This window comes from Brachyhypopomus gauderio, chromosome 13, assembly GCF_052324685.1.
Source record: "Brachyhypopomus gauderio isolate BG-103 chromosome 13, BGAUD_0.2, whole genome shotgun sequence".
Taxonomy (NCBI): Eukaryota; Metazoa; Chordata; class Actinopteri; order Gymnotiformes; family Hypopomidae; genus Brachyhypopomus; species Brachyhypopomus gauderio.
This window is the reverse complement of record NC_135223.1, coordinates 23,793,699-23,813,359: the sequence shown is the minus strand read 5'-3', so window position 1 is coordinate 23,813,359 and position 19,661 is coordinate 23,793,699. Positions and strand designations below refer to the sequence as shown.

The 19,661-nt window shown below is 40.4% G+C and overlaps 1 protein-coding gene and 2 long non-coding RNA genes across 7 annotated transcripts in view; 2 read left to right on the top strand and 1 right to left on the bottom strand.

Annotated features, from left to right (window-relative positions):
* Positions 1 to 1,919: 1,919 nt before the first annotated feature.
* On the top strand, positions 1,920 to 7,496 carry LOC143474405 (uncharacterized). The gene is made up of 3 exons (XR_013120753.1): positions 1,920 to 2,143; positions 6,050 to 6,079; positions 6,244 to 7,496. It is a non-coding gene; the product is annotated as an uncharacterized LOC143474405 (long non-coding RNA).
* Positions 7,497 to 11,530: 4,034 nt separating this feature from the next.
* The window catches only part of pde1ca (phosphodiesterase 1C, calmodulin-dependent a), a 68,615-nt gene continuing 60,484 nt past the window's right edge, over positions 11,531 to 19,661 (top strand). For all 5 annotated transcript variants that reach the window (XM_076971865.1, XM_076971864.1, XM_076971868.1 and 2 more), the window contains exons 1-3: positions 11,531 to 11,630; positions 16,622 to 16,672; positions 17,458 to 17,623. In XM_076971865.1, coding sequence (XP_076827980.1) covers positions 11,546 to 11,630; positions 16,622 to 16,672; positions 17,458 to 17,623 — 302 coding nt within the window. In that variant the 5' untranslated portion in view covers positions 11,531 to 11,545. The remainder of the gene's footprint in view (positions 11,631 to 16,621; positions 16,673 to 17,457; positions 17,624 to 19,661) is intronic.
* LOC143474404 (uncharacterized) lies at positions 16,502 to 19,529 on the bottom strand. The gene is made up of 3 exons (XR_013120752.1): positions 19,454 to 19,529; positions 18,017 to 18,063; positions 16,502 to 17,700 (listed from the first exon to the last, which is right to left on the bottom strand). It is a non-coding gene; the product is annotated as an uncharacterized LOC143474404 (long non-coding RNA).

Genomic DNA, 19,661 nt, shown 5'->3' with positions numbered 1-19,661 from the left:
TGATATTTGAGGTGGAGGGTGTGAGAAGCAGCAGTGATTTTCAGATGTATCAGTGCACCTTCAGTTAGGTATAGTGATTGATAGGATAAAACTGCACGTTTGTAATGTCCTGATAAGCCACTACTCTTATAAAGCTAGATATAATGTCCTGATAAACCACTACTCTTATAAAGCTGGATCTAGTGTCCTGATTAACCACAATTCTTATCAAGCTGGATCTAATGTCCTGATAAACCACAACTCTTATAAAGCTGGATCTAATGTCCTGATGAACCACAACTCTTATAAAGCTGGATCTAATGTCCTGATAAGCCACTACTATTATAAAGCCGAATCTAATGTCCTGATAAGCCACTACTATTATAAAGCCGAATCTAATGTCCAGATAAGCCACTACTCTTATAAAGCTGGATCTAATGTCCTGATAAACCACAACTCTTATAAAGCTGGATCTAATGTCCTGATAAACCACAACTCTTAAAAAGCTGGATCTAATATCCTGATAAACCACATCTCTCATAAAGCTGGATCTAATATCCTGATAAACCACTACTCTTATCCCCTACCCTCCTTTTCCAGACCACCCTGCAGTGAGGATGAACACGTGTATGATGCCTGCTACCAAGAGCAGGTTAGACAGGCACTCTTGCTTAGATTGGTCACTTTGATGGGGAATGTAGCAGGTCTAATGTCTCTGTTCACTGAAGTTAGGTTCAATAAAGTAATGAGGTTAAACTGGGGGCACACTGGGCACTTTTATCCTATCAGTAAAGTAAGGCCCAGGAACGTATTTGACCTAGATGTGCTGCATAAACTCACAAATAAAAATGGCTTTAAAGTACATGCTGCATATTCAGCACGATCCCGCTGAACCGATTTACTCTGAGAAGTCAAATTTGTTTTTGCTGAGATGATTTATACGCTTCCACTTCTCTGTTTAAATTCGTTTACCTTGGCTATACCGCTAGCTGCTGGTGATTTGCTACAAGTGTCGTCAGTCAACTTAATGATCCCCTTCAAGTGTTTATTCCTTTCTCGGCTGCTCATGAAAAACAACTTTATGGAAAATATACTTGCCTTTGCGCTCACCTGCACAACCTGTGAAGTTTGTGAAGAATGAGAAACATGAACCATTTGAATGAACAAAAATGTAATCTGACCATGGCAAGGTTGTTGGTCCCTGATGGATTTCTGAGTATTTCAGAAATTGCCTCCTGAGACTTTCATTCACAACATTCTCTAGAGTTAAAGCAGTGTGGAAAAACCAACCCTAAACATAAGAAAGCAGTACTGTGAGCTGAAGTGACTTGTTGATGAGAAAGGTCAGAAGAGAAGCCAGACTGGTTTGGTCTGGCCTGCCGGTTCCTCAAATAAGCACTCTATGAACCTGGATTACACAGAAAAGCACCTCAGAGCATACAGTACATTGAGTTCTGAGGTGAAAATAATTATTCCTTCCAGTATAATTTGCCTTGTCACAAAACACAAGTAATCTCAGACTGTCTTCATGACATGGATTGAATTAAGAATATTAAAGTGAGCTGTGTGTGGCAGGAGAAATCACAATGGCTTTATTATACACATTATCTCACTAGGTGTTTGAGAAATTATCCCATTTTGAGGCCATTATTTACATTCTGTGTTACACACAAAGGATAATGAATGAGCACATATTTGTAATATTTATCTGGTTATAGGGGTGAAATAATGACAACAGTTAATGAACAAGGATTTGGGAGTTTTTGTACTGTTAAATGACAATGGACAATCAGTCATATTTTTGTGAATGCAAATGCAAACTTGATTCTGCTAAATAAAACATTGTAAAGTAAGTTTGACATCTGTGGCCTTTAACCTGCCTCATGTGGACTACATTTCCCATAATCATCCTTTTTGTAGCTGCTCACCCATTTATTAGGTTCACCTGTGCATCTGTCTATTTCTTGACCGTCTGTCTTTGTGAAGTTCCATACAGCTTTTGTCTGGCATTCCCAAGCCATTGCTTACATTTGCACTTGTTTCACATTTCTGCCTGGTTTCATGTCCAGTTTGCTCTTCTGTCTGATCCCTGTGGGATTTGTCAGCCTGCTTATTTATCTGAAACTGGACCTGGTGTGTTTTTCACACTGTCTCGGACTACCATGTGAGTGTATTCATTTAACCTCTTCACATGTGCAGACCACTAGCAAATACATTAACATCAATGCTGCTATTTGGGGTGTAGAAAAAGAGGCAGTACATATAAAAATGTTTTTTAATATGTTGGCACAGCTGGCGATCGAGCCTGCAACAGAAGGTTCTTCAGGTACCTGTGTTTTTGCCTCTTAACATATTACATTTTATTTTTGTTTTTCATCATGAGTTTCATAATGTCTGGACTTGGTGTGATTGGAGAGTCTCATTTGTTGTACACACGCTTTGCACACTATGTCCTATCACACCATGTTTTACAAGTCGTTATTACTACAATGCAGGAATGCAACGAACGTTATTTGTTTAGACGATTGCCTCAATGTATTTGACAAACACTGCTCTCTAGTGGCAGCAGAAGGGTATAAGATTCACATATTTTCTGACCTTTTAATGGAAACATTCAGTAGTGGTGATTTTAATGAATGATAATGGTATGATTCGAGCATAAGAAGACCGAAATCCCTACAATTAAATATAATTCTGTGTGTGTGGTGACGTCAGAACGGGATTGTATTTCATGCTCGGGCCTTAATGAATAAGGACAGAAGAAGATCCTGAATTTATTTCTAGTGATGGAGAGATGATTATTATGAACAGAGCTTTAATTAAATACTTATTTATAACATACACCTTCAAATACTCTATCCACCCCCTCTCCCATCAGTGACTTAGCCATGAGATCAGTACAGACTGATACACATCCACAGAGATCAGTGTAATTGGGGAACCAATGTCTTCCCAATTTCAGACGTGTTTATTACACTCCGGTGATTTCATACATGCCTAATGCGACACAAGATTGGTTTGCCCTGCAGTTAAACAAACCATGAACTTCTCAACATGACTTTTACTGTCATTAGACACAATGGTCCCTTCCTCAGTTCCACAGTAAAATCACAGTAAATCCAGACATCATGGAGCTCATGGTCTTTGGGGCTGGTTCTGTTGTAGCCATATAAAATTGAATATAATAACTTTTAATATACTCAAGAGAAGCATAAAACAGCAATAATTAAAGTTATCTGAAGTAAATGTCAGCTGTGCCAAAAAAGTGAGATTAATGGAGAGTCTTAAATGGGGCAGTATTGTTTTACTCTTCCCGAGTATCTACTACTTTTTAGCTGTTCTCAGAAAGATAACAGTTGTGTGTGTATGAAAATGTCTTGAAGTATCACAGTTACTTCAACCTTAAATTACAACTTGTGTGTGTGACTTTAGAATGATTTGTCAACCAGTCAGTCAACATTTGAACAATAGCTAAGGATTACACTAATAAATAGAAAACAAGGAATAGAGATGCAACTTTACCGTAATAAAACAAGTGATGTTTCAGGTATCTCTGAATGTAAGCTGTGCATTATAATTTGTCATATAGATGAAATGTGAAGTTCTTGAGGTACCCTAGCTCTGTTCTGCCAAGCTCTCGTGTATGTTGCTTTATGAGATTAGCAGGTAATATTAAATCTCTGGAGGTCTTCCAGGTCAGAAAAGGATGCAGACCTGAGCTGAAAAGAGCTTTAAAGGTGTAAAGTATAAATGCACCTTATGTTGGAAGATGCAAGACTCTGAGGCTTTATAGAAATGTCAAGAAGAAAGCTTTTCTTGAAGAAATAAAAGCAATTTGAAACCACTTTGGGAGTTTGCAATGGTCATAGAGACTCATTGAAAAGACACACTGATGAGAAATCTGGCCATATTACAAAGTGCTATGTATGCCACAAACCAAACGGTCACTACACTGAAACACACTGAAGCTCGCACCAACGCACTGGAACATAGAGCTCGCACCAACGCACTGAAACACACTGAAGCTCTCACACCAACACACTGAAGCTCACACCAACACACTGGAACATAGAGCTCGCACCAACGCACTGGAACACACTGAAGCTCACACCAACGCACTGGAACACACTGAAGCTCACACCAACGCACTGAAACACACTGAAGCTCACACAAACACACTGAAGCTCACACCAACGCACTGAAGCATAGAGCTCGCACCAACGCACTGAAGCATAGAGCTCGCACCAACGCACTGAAGCATAGAGCTCGCACCAACGCACTGAAGCATAGAGCTCGCACCAACGCACTGAAACATAGAGCTCGCACCAACGCACTGAAACACACTGAAGCTCACACCAACGCACTGGAACATAGAGCTCGCACCAACACACTGGAACATAGAACTCACACCAACGCACTGAAACATAAACATAGAGCTTGCACCAATGCACTGTAGGGATTTTTTCCACCTGCAGAGACCAAGAAAGAGAGCAGAGCTGAAAGCAAGATGGATAGAGCAATTTTTGAAGAAAATCTGTTTGACCTGAAAGTAGGAGCGGGTTTCACCTTGCAACAAGACAACAACCCTACGCTACACTGGATTGGTTCAACAGCAAGAACCTCAATTATTTTGAGTGGCCGAGACAAAGCCCAGACCTCAAATTGATTCAGCATCGGTACCAAGACTTAAGTTGCTGTTCACCAGTTGTCACCTACTAGTCTGACACGGCCTGAGCAATTTTGCTGGACAATATCCATGAACGTCAGGATCCAGACGTGCAGAGCTGATTGATTTATATCCTGTAAGACTTGTAGCTGTAGCTATCATTATTGTGGGGCTGAAAACATGATATTTGATTCATAAAAATTTTTTTCACAATAAAATAGTTGAAAAATGTCTGTATCAGTTAAATGGAAAACAACCAAGTCAAGCCAGTAAGTAAATTTTTATTACAAGTTGTAGCACAACAAAATGGAAAATAGCTTAAGGGGGATGAATTCTTGGGATGAGACAGTAATGCCTTCCACTTTTGAGTGCACACACACTCAAACATTTTTGAGGACAGCTGTCTCCTCTCTCTCCCAGGATTCTAGGGGAAACTGGCAGATTATTTAATACTTTATTGACTACAGTTAGCACTTCTCACATGGCTAAGGTCAAACCACATTGATATAGGAATTTTTATACAGAATATTTATACAGTACATTTTAGGAATATTAGTTACACAGATCTGCCAACTACATACAACTGTCAAACTTTTTGACATGATGAACCATTCACAGTATTCCCAGATGTACTTGAGATATGATTTATATTGAGTGTGCAGGTCTGTAGTCTCTGATACCTACGAGTCACATGCACCGGTTCCTATGGTAACACAACTGCAGTTTTCCTAGGTTTGAGATTGGAGGACTGAGGTCTTTTCAGATGACAAGAGCTCTGATACTGTAGGATGGTGAGCAACGGCTGATTGGGTTTTTGTCCTGCTACACCCACTCAGTAGCAGGAAGATTAACAGTCCTTGTGCTGGGCTTGAATTGTGAGCTCGTAAATGCTCATGGTCCTTGATTTTCTCTCTCTTAGTTCTGTCGGTGTGCAGCGGGAGGCGGAGGTTGACCTGTACATATTTTTTTTTCTCCAGTTTTTCTAGTTTTGTATAGTTTCTGTGGTTTTGAATGTGTGATAATTAACCATAAAAATAGTCATGCTTTGCCAGCGTGTATGTGGGTGTCAGATGAATGAATCACTTTATGCATGATAATTGTTGTCTGCCCTTGATACTGAAATCATGGGATAAATGGAACCTCTGGCTAAATAAAATCAAAAACTGAATGGCTTTGTATGAGCTTTTAAAAGGGAGAGCTGTTAGGAGCAGAGTTTCAATCAGACATAAGTCCTTGCACGACTCTAAGATGACTGTGGGAGTAGGGAAGGTGTTGAGTATCTGTCAAACACTTTTATATATGTACCCACTAGCAAGCAAATAAGATTTGTTTAAGATTAAGATTAAAATTGTATCTTATGGGTACAAGAGAAATTACCCAAATGTTTGCCCTTCTGTCTTTCAGATTAAAGATGATGGAGGAAACACTTCACAGGTGCACAACCTCACTATACTGTGTGTGTGTGTGTGTGTGTGTGTGTGTGTGTGAGGGTGTGTAGTTCAGAGGTGATTGGTGTGTGTGTGTGTGTGTGTGTGAGGGTGTGTAGGTCAGAGGTGATTGGTGTATGTGTGTGTGTGTGTGTGTGTGTGTGTGTGTAGTTCAGAGGTGATCGGTGCCAGAGTCAGTGACGTTACCAGGAAAATCTCAAGCTTCACTATAGGAGCCAACATCCATTTTCCTAAGCAGCTGCTAATGCATAATCATGACCTGGTCAGAGGAACCTACACCCCTGTGTGCACAAGCAAGAGTTGGTGGTTACTTTCAGATCTGAACTGGCTTGGCTTAAAGAGGTCACAGTCTAAGACATCCTGTCTCAGGAGAAAGGTCCTTCACCAGCTGTGCAAGCAAAATCCTACTAATAAGTCCTACTAATTAAAAAAACACTTTGTTTCTCTGGAAACTGCAGTTTCGTACAATTTCACTGCTGCCATAGCAACAACTGGCTATGCAAACAGATAGGCAATTAATACAATGTCCATTAGTATTAAAATGTCTTGACACTGGAAATGCTATATTCTTAATCCTGATGGTCTGAAGGTGTTCAACAAACAAATCTGCAAGTCTTCTCTTGGTTTCTCCAGTGTAATGCTGACTACATCTCTTGCAACTCTTGCTGTGGTGCATGAGGATGAATGAATGATGACAATCGATCCTTTTGTGCCAGTTTTTTAGTGGTTGTGTTTAATAAATTGACACAACACATCTAGATTGGTTGCAGGCTACAGTACCACAGATGGAATCTGAATGGTTAATTAAATCATTCTAGACAAGCACGTCTTTAATGGTCTCGTCTATAAGAGATTATTGGAGGATCCTTAAAAATGGGGATGTAGTGTGTACACCATCCTGGAAGAACCTGAAGTGTTTAAATGTAATATTAGCCACAGTTTTATTAGCGTGATAAGTTAACAAAAGGAATTCTTGTGGATTCAGTAGATTCAATCTTCTCAGTAGATTGTTTATAGGTTAGTGCATCCACTCTAAGTAAAACACAACCAAAGGCATCATCTTTGACGTTTTGAAAATGTTCTCACACAAGTTTTCATTGTCACTACAAATGCGCTGTAATGATGGAGTTTTTTCAGACCTTGGAATGGGAAGAAATGTAGTGTAGTTGGGAATGAGAGGCTGAAGGTTTATAATGGTGGTATTTAAACAAGAATGTGTAAAATTCACTGAAGGATCCAGAAGGGTGTGCTCATGGATGGGCTATATTCCATGTGTATTCAAGAGCTGGTGGAACTTGAAGAACGAAACAGTTGGAGGTCTTCTAATGTGCATGGAGCAATACCAAATATGTCATCTATGAATCTCAAATTGCTCAGAAAATGTTTCTCAACTAATCCAACCTAGAAATTGGCATAAGATGGTTCCATTTTAGCTCCCATACTGACTCCGATTTGTGAGTAGTACTTGGAGTCAAAAGTGAAGCAGTTCTGATTCAACACAAGTTCAGCCATCTTGAGGGAATGACTGTAGTAGAGTTATTTTCAGATCTTGCATCAAGAAAATGTTTAAAAGCTCTCAAACCATTTTCATTATGTATGATTGTACAGACTTTTACTATCCATTGAAAAAAATGAATTAGGTATTCAAGGAAAATAAAAATCAAATCAAGCAGTTGTCCTTTAAGGCATTCAATGATTTGTAGAAAGTGTGAAGAGTCTTTGACATACAGTATGCTCACAAGGATTTGACAAATGGGTAGAAAATTGTAATCCAGAAACTCGCATATAATTTCTGTTGGGCAACAAAAGGCGGATACAATGGGAGGTTCAGGACTATTTTCCCTATATATATATGTGGACTCACTACAACTTGGACTCACACAAATATAAGCATAAAGACTAACGCACACAATATATAGACAACATATAAAATGTATGTATATAGTATATATATATATATATATATATATATATATATATATATATATATATATATATATATATATATATATATAATCTCCTGCGGTGCTTTCTAGCCATTCTCAAGTTGTCCCCTACTGTTTTCTTCCTATCCGTTTTACCTTCATTTTGGGAAGGATTTTATTTTACTGCAGTGTGTTTTGCCTGCTGCCAGTTACTTCCCCTGGCATTCTCAGTTATTTCTGCGTCCTTTTGCGTTGCCTTTATTATTTTTTCTTTCCCGTTTCTCTACGGTTAAGTTTCGTTTTGCACGCGTTTAATCATCTGCATTGTTTTGTGTTTATTTTTCTACTGTGTTCTTGCGTCTCTCTCTCACACTGACAATAGGCGTTGCCTATCTTTCTGTCAGCGTGAGCCAGCACTTAGGTCCACCTCTCACTCTGGTTTTTACATGCGGTGTGTAATTTATGCTGTTTTGAAAGCAACAGGTTTAGCATTTTTCCCCACACCTGCCTAAAACTATTGCATTGTATATATACTGTTTCGCACACACAAACATATATATTTAAATATTTGTAAATATATAAAATATACTATATGTGACATCAGGTAGTGGTCAAGGAACCTATATATTTAAATATTTGTAAATATATAAAATATACTATATATGTGTGTGTGTGTATATATATATATATATATATATATATATATATATATATATATATATATATATATATATATATATGTATGTATATGTGTGTACAATATACATGCGCCGTCATACTGACTCATAGGCATGGAAAAGATTACCTGGTAAACGCTGTGTTTGTCAATAGGACTAATGGCTGAAATGGTACAGGCAGGTTTGAGGCTGAAAATCACCTGCCATAGTTCACTGTCACCCCGAGCCATCTGCTACACTACAACACAAGTCACCCGATACTTGGCACTGTGGAGAGAATGAGTCTACGCGTCCACTCTGATGTGGCCATTCTAGTCAGCACGTCTGGCAGCAAACCAGCTGACACCAGCTACAAAATATGGGCACAATACGCCTCAGATTCGGCTTTTAACCCCTTCACTCCGGTTTCCCCCCAGCCTCACACCGCAGAGGTGACTGAAAGACGGAATGCAGGGTTTAACCTGCTCCGGCACGGGGGCTGCCGGCGTCTGACGGTCACCGTGAGGTGGATTGGGTATGCTGAAGTCCTCCACAGCAACAGGACGCTCAACTTTTCCTTCACCAGTTGTCCATGGTAACACGATGTGAACTGAAAACCTGTGAAAAGTCATTTTTATCATCAGCAGAAAAATGCCGTTTGGCTCTGAGGACATTGGTACAGTGCGGAGCCTTGAAAGTGAAAAGCTCTGAATGTGAAAAAGAATCATGTTCTTTTATCATGCTTTTTGTCATCGTTTGCTTTCATTGTGGTCATGTGATTACAATGACTGTTTTCTAAATAATTGTAAACGCATTGTGACCCTTACTGGTTCTTCCAGTAAGATGGACCATGCCAAAAGGTTGAATATGTTTGAAGAGATGCTGCATTGTCTTCTTTAGATGTAGTTTTCACCTCTGAAGTGCTAAAGTCTGTTTATTGCTAGGATAATGGGAAGGACACTGTGAATACAAAAGCCTTGCATAATTGCATAAATATTACTTGCATAATACCACGTTATCTCCTCTTTGATATTCACATGGCATAAGATTTAATTCAGACGCTGCTGATTAGGTTGACTTTAGAACCAGACTCCCACAGTTAATTCCAGTTTGGAGCTGTTTTCTGTTTACTGCTGTGAATTACTTTATAAACACTGGAAAAATAAATTCCTATAGAAAAGTTCAGTTTTATTTGTTGGTTATAGGGTTCATATGGTATATTTTACATTTCGACACAAATTACAAAAAAGACAAAAATTTGACAGCATTCTAGGGCTCCAGAGCTACAGGTATCTTTATTATATCTCCTGGAGCTACAGGTAGCTGTATTATACTAGCCTGGAGACACAGGTAGCTGTATTATACCTCCTGGAGCTATAGGTAGCTGTATTATCTCTCCTGGAGCTACAGGTAGATGTATTATATCTCCTGGAGCTACATGTAACTGTATTATCTCTCCTGGAGCAACAGGTAGCTGTATTATACTAGCATGGAGACACAGGTAGATGTATTATACCTCCGGGAGCTACAGGTAGATGTATTATACCTCCTGGAGCTATAGGTAGATGTATTATACCTCCGGGAGCTACAGGTAGATGTTTTATACCTCCTGGAGCTACAGGTAGATAGATGTATTATATCTCCTGGAGCTACAGGTAGCAGTATTATACTAGCCTGGAGACACAGGTAGCTGTATTATACCTCCTGGAGCTATAGGTAGCTGTATTATCTCTCCTGGAGCTACAGGTAGATGTATTATATCTCCTGGAGCTACAGTTAGCTGTATTATACTAGCCTGGAGCTACAGGTAGATGTATTATACCTCCTGGAGCTACAGGTAGATGTATTATACCTCCTGGAGCTACAGGTAGATGTATTATACCTCCTGGAGCTACAGGTAGATGTATTATATCTCCTGGAGCTACATGTAACTGTATTATCCCTCCTGTATTTATGCATTAGAGCATGACATATAAGTCACATATAACATCAGTCCCTCCTGTCCTCTCTCTTTCTCTCTGTCCATCTGTCTCTCTCTCCTTCTCTCTCTTTCTCCCTCTCTCTTTCTCTCTCTGCTAATATTTTGTGAAAGCAATAATTGAGTGTTAGGGCTGTACATGAAAGCAGGTGTATGAATGAATGATGCAGACACACACATAGATACACACACACACACACACACACACAGCACAGCACAGCACCAGTAAACAGCACAGAAAGCTTCCTTCACTGGGCGGCCGTTCAGTAGCTCACTGAGAACTCCAGGCAGATATGCATCCAGACACACACACAGCACTTAAGTGTGTGGGTTAACAAAACAGAGAAGCGAGTGTGCGCAGTTAATCATGTGCTTTGCAGTGGGGAGGGTTACAGTGTGTGAGAGAGAGAGAGAGAGAGAGAGAGAGAGAGCACATCAGAGAGAGTTGGAGCTCTCTGTCCACATTCAGCAGTCTCTCTGTGAGTATCTGCACTCGAGCAGGCCTGGGATACAGTCAGGAGTGGAGAGGTCGCCGAAGAGTCTCACAGAGGGGCAGGTGATGTCCTCTAGAATACATTGCGCCTGCAACACACACTTCTAATAACCTATCCTGAACTCTCCCTCTCTCTCTCACACACACACACACACACAAACTTTCCCACTCTCTCACACAGACAACGACACACACACACACACACACACACACACACACACACACACACACACAGCCTGCTTTGGGATCTACCACATGCTCCTCTGAACCTAGGGAGCAAGTGTGTGTCACTCGCGCCTCACACACCCTCTACAGGACAGTTTCCTCTCAGCACAGCCCTCCTGCAGGCTGGCAGCAGCTACCAGAGAAGTTCAATGTTTTGTGCAACTCCTGGAACAGGATGACAGAACCTAGCTTCAAAAAACAAGGATTTAAGAAATGTCGGAGTGCCACATTCAGCATTGATGGGTTCAGCTTCACGATTGGTAAGACCAGATGGGGCAGTTGTGGGTGGCTATATGAGTGTAACACAATACTTATTTACGTTGCATTACAACTAGCTGTTCATACTGTGAATTAAGTGATTGAGAGTAACCTTTATATCAGTGCCTGACTCTAATTATGGTGTTTACGCATGAATGAGCTGCATGGAATTATTAGAAAAGATTTTCTGTATGTTTATCTGTCTCAAAAAGTATCTTTAAAATAGAATATAAATCAATTATTATTAAATTAGCAAAAATGTCTAATATAAATAGTTTCATTATTATTAAATGTAATATTACTTTTAAAATATTAAAATAAGATTTAGTGATTTGTGAAATAATTATTTTAATGCAGTGAGACACACTTTCCACTCTGTTTTTCATGTTGAATTTTTTCATCAGTCAATTAAAACTATTAGATAATAGAATTAGATAATAGTATTTAGTGTCTTTTCTAACCCTAATTCGGTCCAAATACCTTCAGCGATGTTCTTTAAAGCCTCGATTCATGTAAGTACAAATTGCCTGATAGAATAGAGCGGAGATTTGTTTAATCTGACAGATAGTGTGTGCGCCTGTGTGTTTGAGTGAAAGCTGGAGGAGAACAATACCAACCTAGTGGCAAAATGACATGACAGCTGTTTTTGGAGAACATAGCATGGCAGTAATTACATCCTTTCAAAGGTCAAGTGGCAGTGCTTGTGTAACAGGCCCCAATCAGAAAGGATGGAGCCAGGAGGAGGCGGAGGGGCTGTGTGTCCACAGCTCATTCTCCCGCATGTGCATTACGAAAATGTGGCTTCCAAAACCGCAGTGGTGGCACCTGTTTTTGAAGTTGGGCAACCCGGCGAAACTCGTGACCCTGGCCACATCGGACGGCTAGAGTATTAAACACACCAATGGCAGGAACACTGACCGCGTCTTGGTTGAGGAGATGAGGTTTTGAGTGTCCAGTGTTTTATCTTTAAGCCATGATGGTGTGATTGAGCTTGCGTCTGCGCAGGCATGCACAGCTCAGCTCTTTACATCATGCAGAAGAGCAGACGCTAGGCAGATAAGGGACTTTCTTCTAGTTGCCTTTGTGATTACTGTCTCCATGGCCACCATTGGGGGAAGGGTAGGATGTCATCACTACAGTGTGGCTCCTGTTGCGTTGCTTTGTTGACTCCCCTCTCTGCTGCTCTATATGTGCGTGCACGCTCGTGTGTGTTTGTTTGTGTACTTGTGTGTGTGGAGGGGGGGCAGGGGGACCCAACAGAGCTCATTAGAGCACCTGTTGGCTAATCAGTAAGGCTCAGTCAGGTCTGTCAGGATGATGGAGAGATGCAAAGGAAGCTGTGGATGCAGGATCAGGAGTGATCGTGCCCCTCGACGGGGACCTGCACAAGGGCTCCTGTGCACACCATTAGTGCACATGCCTCACTGGCGCTGGGGGAATCATTATCACTAATGAAGTGCCCTCACCCTGGATACACTGGACAGAGTGCATTAGCCACCAACTCACTGGGCTAAAAGACTCCTCTACCACAGGCCTCCAGTCTCACCACACTACCCCTGCACAGTGATCGCCCCCACTACACACTCTGGCCTCTTTTCTCTTTAGGGTTGCTTGTTAAAAAGACGTGTCTCTGTGCCTGGCTGTGGTTTTCTCTCTCCTGATCCCTGTTTATCTTAGTTCTTATTCATCTTTCTATTTGTGATCGATTCATCGATTCATCCCTTCATTTGTAAGTCACTTCTTGCATTTCATTATTGCACAAATAAAGAACGTGTTCTTTGGTCCACAACAAGATAATTAAGACATGCTCCCATACCTACACATCATCTTACTGTGACTTGAGCCCAGTGCTCATATGTACTTACTCATATTACAGTTTTTGACGACTGCTAACGTGCGTTTCCCAATACTTGTGATACATTGTCAAAACTCTAAACACAGCAACACATTGACCTCACACAAATAGCCAAATAGTTAATATCGTGTTCAAAAGCGCATATTCTTAACTAAATAACAGCTCTGCATTTCACAATGCAAACAACTTTGTTAAAACACAGCAAACCTGGTTCAGTATCCAATCATTTTTTCAAACACTAGCACATATTCTCTTTTCGAGATGAACATAGTCAATCACTGCACAACCACTGTAAAAAAACTAACATTTGATACAGAAACAGTATTACATGTAATATTTTACCCTCTCCCAGCAAACAACAGACATTTTACAGTAACATCTGTTGTTTTCTTAGTCAGTTCATTTTTACTGTAATCCACTTCATTTGGACTTTTTTTTCAAATGTGTGCATTTTTGGCAACATACTGTCTACACAATGAGTGATATTTACTGTTAGGTACTATATGGAATGTAGATTAGACAAAAAAGGAGTCAGTAACAGTTTTGCAGTAAAGGGTATATTTTACTGTATTAGGGACATTACTGTAAATTGTGGCCTAACCCAAAAAATAATTATCGTAATTGTAAACATAATTAGCCATGGTCCCTGTGACGTGCGGAGGAACGGACACGACACGTAGCAGAAGGTGAAAACACGAACTTTACTTTGACAATGAACACGTAGCTTCACTGCGGTGGCGCAAGCACAACAAAGTGACACTCACACTGGCATGAAACTTAGACAAAGACGAGCACACGACACTGCGCGAACGCACATTAAATAAGTGAGTTACACAGACCCACGTGACCTCGAGACAAGGCACAGGTGTAACAAACGAACACGCTCACAAACAACCCACACCCACGGAAGTACAAACATGGACATAACAGCACGCAGACGACGTCATGACACGCCCACAGGGAAGGGTCCGGAGCTGTCACCGTGACAGTCCCATATGTGTAAAAATACACATTACAAAAAAAGCCACACAAAAAAAGCCACACAGAATACAAAACTGAACAGTCTTGTTAGGTGTAATCTAAACGGCCTTCAGCAGTTGGCCACATGTTTTCATCCACATCACATCTGATGAAAGAAAAGCTTGGTATGCCTTATTCACCCCTGGCAGTCTTCAGCTGAAATGTCTCTGCAGCCAGGATCCATTGCATGCAGCAGGGACATTTGGTCATGGGGGCGATGATCATACACCTTCCACCTCCAGACTGAAAAAAGTTCCTTAGTGGTGTTGAGGAAAGGCGAGTAGGGCGGGAGGAAAAGGGACATCACTCTTGGGTGGTCTATAAACCAGTTTGTGATGACATGAGAATGAGAATGCTACATCGTCCCATCACAAATGTCCTCGTGTTTCCTCTCACCTGTTCCTTTTCTGCTTCTGGAACCAGTTGTTGGTAGAGTTCATTCAAAAACGAAAGATGGAGGTCACTGTTATAGGGACCAATCTGGCATTTGTGAAGGATTAAACCAGCACTTGAGATTGCAGGACAAATTGTTATATTTGCTCCTCTCTGACCCGGTACATTACTGTACTTCAGTTTATACTTTTTATAGATATATATATATTTTATACTATACTTCATTTATCTATATGTGCAAAAAATGTGTACAACACTAATAACTTTTCAGCTGCCTTTGCAGAACTTTTCATTTTTGGCATGCTGTGTACAAGCAATTGTAAATAAGACAAAAATTATCCAGAATTTTGTTATTGGATAACCTTGTGTGTATAGAAAATTTAAGCATTATAAAAACATGTAAAATGACTGCATTTTGTGCCATAACAACATGAATTGAACTAATAGTATAGCCACTGAAAACTGATGTTGTGTTCACTGTGTTTGGAGTTTTGAAAATGTGACTACAGATTGGACAAACGCACGTTAGCAGTCATCAAAAACTGTAATATATTTACTGTATTTTACAGTTGTCCTTTCCAAATGGGTTATTATGATAATGGCAAGAGCAGTTCACCTTTCTCCTATGTGTAAACAACCCTTGTGTGGGTGTTCCCTGTGGACTGCCATAAGCCTTTGCATAGTGTCTATGCTGAAGATATTTGACATAATAACTGACACTATAAAGACAAAGATTGGCTCATACCAGAGGAAAAGGAATGAGACCTTTTAAGATATACACATGGCAGTGTCACATACACCACATGACCTGCCAACAGACCTGTAGACCTGTAGAACCCATGGTCACATCACCTCAGTATCCCAGTAACCCAGTGTTCTGTCTCGATAACCAGTCTGTGTTTGTGATTTCTCCCAGTGCAAAACTCCATGGAGGCCACTTATTGATGTTCAGAACTTTCTGTCACACACACACATATACATACACACACACACACACACACACACACACACACACACACACACACAAGATAGAGGGAAGGAGAGAGAGAAAGAAAGAGAGAGAGAGAGGGATAGAGAAAGAGGGAGAGAGAGAGGGAGAGAGGGAAGGAGAGAGAGAAAGAGAGAGGGAAGGAGGGAGAGAGAAAGAGAGAGGGAGAGAGCGAAGGAGAGAGAGAAAGGGAGAGGGAATGAGAGAGAGAGAGAGAGAGAGAGAGAGAGAGAGAGAGAGAGAGGGATTCCTCCCCAGAGTATGATCTTGTACTCTGGCGGTTTCTGCAGTGCTGGGCTACACTGTTCCCTCACCTTTATTTTCAGGTCTTCTGAAGAGCGTCAGCATTGCCTCAGGGACAGGAAGGAGACACCTGCCTCACACACCTGCCATTTTATTTCACTCACTGCTGAGGCTTCACAACAATATCACATCTTACTTTGTCCAAAAAACATGTACAGTGCTGTAAATCACAGGCATATATATATATATATATATATATATATATATATATATATATATATATATATATATATATATATATATATATATATATATAACATATATATGCCTGTTGTGAGTACCTTAAGTACTTGTGAGTACAAGTACCTTAACAGAGCCCTTTACAGTATTTGTTTGTAACTTTCATTTCTAAAAGTGTCTCTTTAAGAGCACATACAGCCCGCAGGCTCTGTGAGCTTATCTCTCTATCACTCTTTCTTTTTCTCTATTTGCAGTCGCAAATGAGGCAGGGGAGAGCAGTCCCAGGCCTCTGGCCCGCTTTGCACGTGAGTACAGATCGCTGAATCATATTCGACTAAACTGTTAACTGTGCCTAAAATAAAATGGTAAAAACAAGGGTTTCTGATTTCCTTCAGTTTTATTCTCCCCCATGTCATTGGCAGATGGAGGTCTAGCAGACTACATTCGTCTCATTATGTTATGTGTATTTCAGCATGTGGGCTAGATGGCAGTATTATCCCGCCCTCTGAAGGCTGGAGACCCAGAGTTGAGGGTAGACTCTTATTATGTCATGGGTGCCCATCTTAAAGACTCAGGTTCCATATATGACTAATAATAACATATAAGTATTTTCTACATGTTGTATAACTAGGATAAATGCATAACTGGTCTAATCTCAGAACAAATGTGAATGTTAACATTGGATTATAAGCTATGGCAGGTTCTACATGTCTGCCTACAGGAACTGAACAGCAGGTGGAGATAAATACCCACCACTCTAAATTCAGATTACACCAGTCTGCTTTTTTGAACATTACAAAAAAATAAATAAACAAAATGTTGATAATAGACATATACGTCATTGTATACAGCATAAAGCAGATAATAATGATGCTGTTGTGAAAACAAAGGGTGGTCACACCAAATATTGATTTGACTTAGATTTCTCTTCTGTTCATTCACTTTGTAGCATTTTTCTGCACAAGCCTAACCTAAACCTGTGTGTGTGTGTGTGTGTGTGTGTGTGTGTGTGAGTGAGTGAGTGAGATTTGTCTATGTTTCAATTGCCTAATTATGCTCCTGAACATGTATCCTCTGATTGCTGTATCAGGCTCCAAGTCCCAGAATGCCTTGTGGAATGCTATCACAGCAGGCATTGGGATTAGGGACAAAGACAAAAGAGGGATTTTAATTGACCCACGCAGCCCTGAGGAGATCCTCGCTGATGAGCTGCCTTCTGTAGACAGCCCTGATGCTATGGAGAAGACCGCCATCAGGTTTGGACGATGTTATGGGCTTCTATGGCATCTTCTGTTTCCAGAGGTCTTCTTTGTCTTAAGCATTGCTACACATCCTTGGATAGATGAGAGTTGATGATTGATGGGGTGATGTTGATGATGCTGAACCTCTTGTATTCCCTGTTTCTAGCTTGAATCAGAAGTCTAATTAATATGATCATGGTGGAGCACATAGACCATCATGTGTTGCATTGAGTTGAATAGAAAAAAAAATTGCTGTAGACTAAGAAAGGTTTGGCTGCTTGGTGGACATTAATGAATTAATTGATTGTGTGTGTGTGTGTGTGTGTGTGTGTGTGTGTGTGTGTGTGTGTGTGTGTGTGTGTGTGCGTGCGTGCGTGCGTGTGTGTGTGCACGCGCATGGTTACTTACAGCTTAGGAGAACAGCTGGCAGGTGTTGATTGTAGGATATTGACCGGCTGGGATTAAAATAAATAGGATTTAAAGTCAAGGCAAGAATGACCTGTTTATTGGTTGCATTCTCTTGTGAATAGCTGCTTTAGTTTCCCCTAGAAGAGGAACACCCTTTTCTCAGGAGCTCATTAGGAACTGTTTTCCAAGGGTGTGGTATTGACTAAAAGAGGTGCTATCCCATGGAACCTAAATTAAGCAACCATTTAATCTGTCCCTGTCACGGTTACTATGACTATGGTCCTGGGTGCACCGCCCCACTCCACCTCCCCTTATTGTGATTGACTGTTGCCGTGACGCGATTGACTGTTGCCGTGACCACAACCCTGACTGCTCCACCCTACAAGAATCTCTTTTTAATTAATTCACCTGTGTCTCGTTATCTGTTCAGTCACTTCCTGTCTAACCTCATGTATTCTACATATTTGTGCAAGATACTTTCCCACGGTAGAATGTACAGAAAGCTTATTTCTAATCATATGCATGAGTTTCTACTAATTGTATCTGTATTGTTGTGTTCATCTTGTCAGTTATTATATGATTCTTTTATGCAGTGATGATTAAGTTATGCCTTCGGAACCTTTGAACCTATTTGAATAATTGTGTTGGAAATTAGTTTGTCACTAGAAGCTTCGTTCACAGCGCATGTAGGTGACATCTGCTAGTGAAAGGGATGTTATATGAACAAAGACAACACACTGGATTTGGGATCATATTCATTTTGACACATCATGCACTGGAAAATTAATGAGACAGATTTTGTGAACTTGTCGCATCTCTCCAAATTACACAGAGTTTTACCTTCTATAGCCTATTATAAAATTCATAAACATTTTTTTTTTTTTAATTCATTTTAACTCATCAAACCTGACAGGACACCCGTTCATTAGTGTGTTAAGCATGATAACACTCTATATCCTTTGAATGTGCACTCCTATTTTAAATCAGAATATTAGGATTTATAAATGCTCACTGGTCCCATATTTTGAGAGTATGACTATTCTGTTATCATACACAGGGCAGAAGATGCGCTTTGAATACCGGGCAATAGAGACGCCTGTGGAAGACGTGCATGCCTAAATATATTTGCAGTGACAGTGGCATGACACACTGAACAGCCTGTGAATAATGCTTCACTGTAGGTCCTGCCAAAACCTGAATTCTGCTAAATTGTGAAGCTATGCATTTTAAATCAAAGCAGTAATGTGACCTCCAGTCAAACTTCAGCAGTCTGAGGGCTTCAAATGTCGCATGTCATGTGATTTATCCTGAACCAAAGCGATTCTTGACACGGTTCTTCAGGAAAGTTAGCCTTGCACATCTTAAGCATGTTAATGGAATATCGCTTATTTTTAGGCATCAATTTTTTACTGCAAATAAACAGGGTCAAGCACTTACCTCCTGTGTTAAAGTCCTTGCTTTGTGTGAGCAAAGACTTTCCTGTCCATAATGGATGTGACCAATGGCAGGAACCAGCACAGACATGAGATGCAAGATTGAGTTGCACATCAGCATCAGTTACAGAACATTACATGTGCCTTGGAGATCCCGGCCCATGGCCAAGAAACGCAGCCCGTGCCAGAGATGAATGCCTCAGTGGCAATAC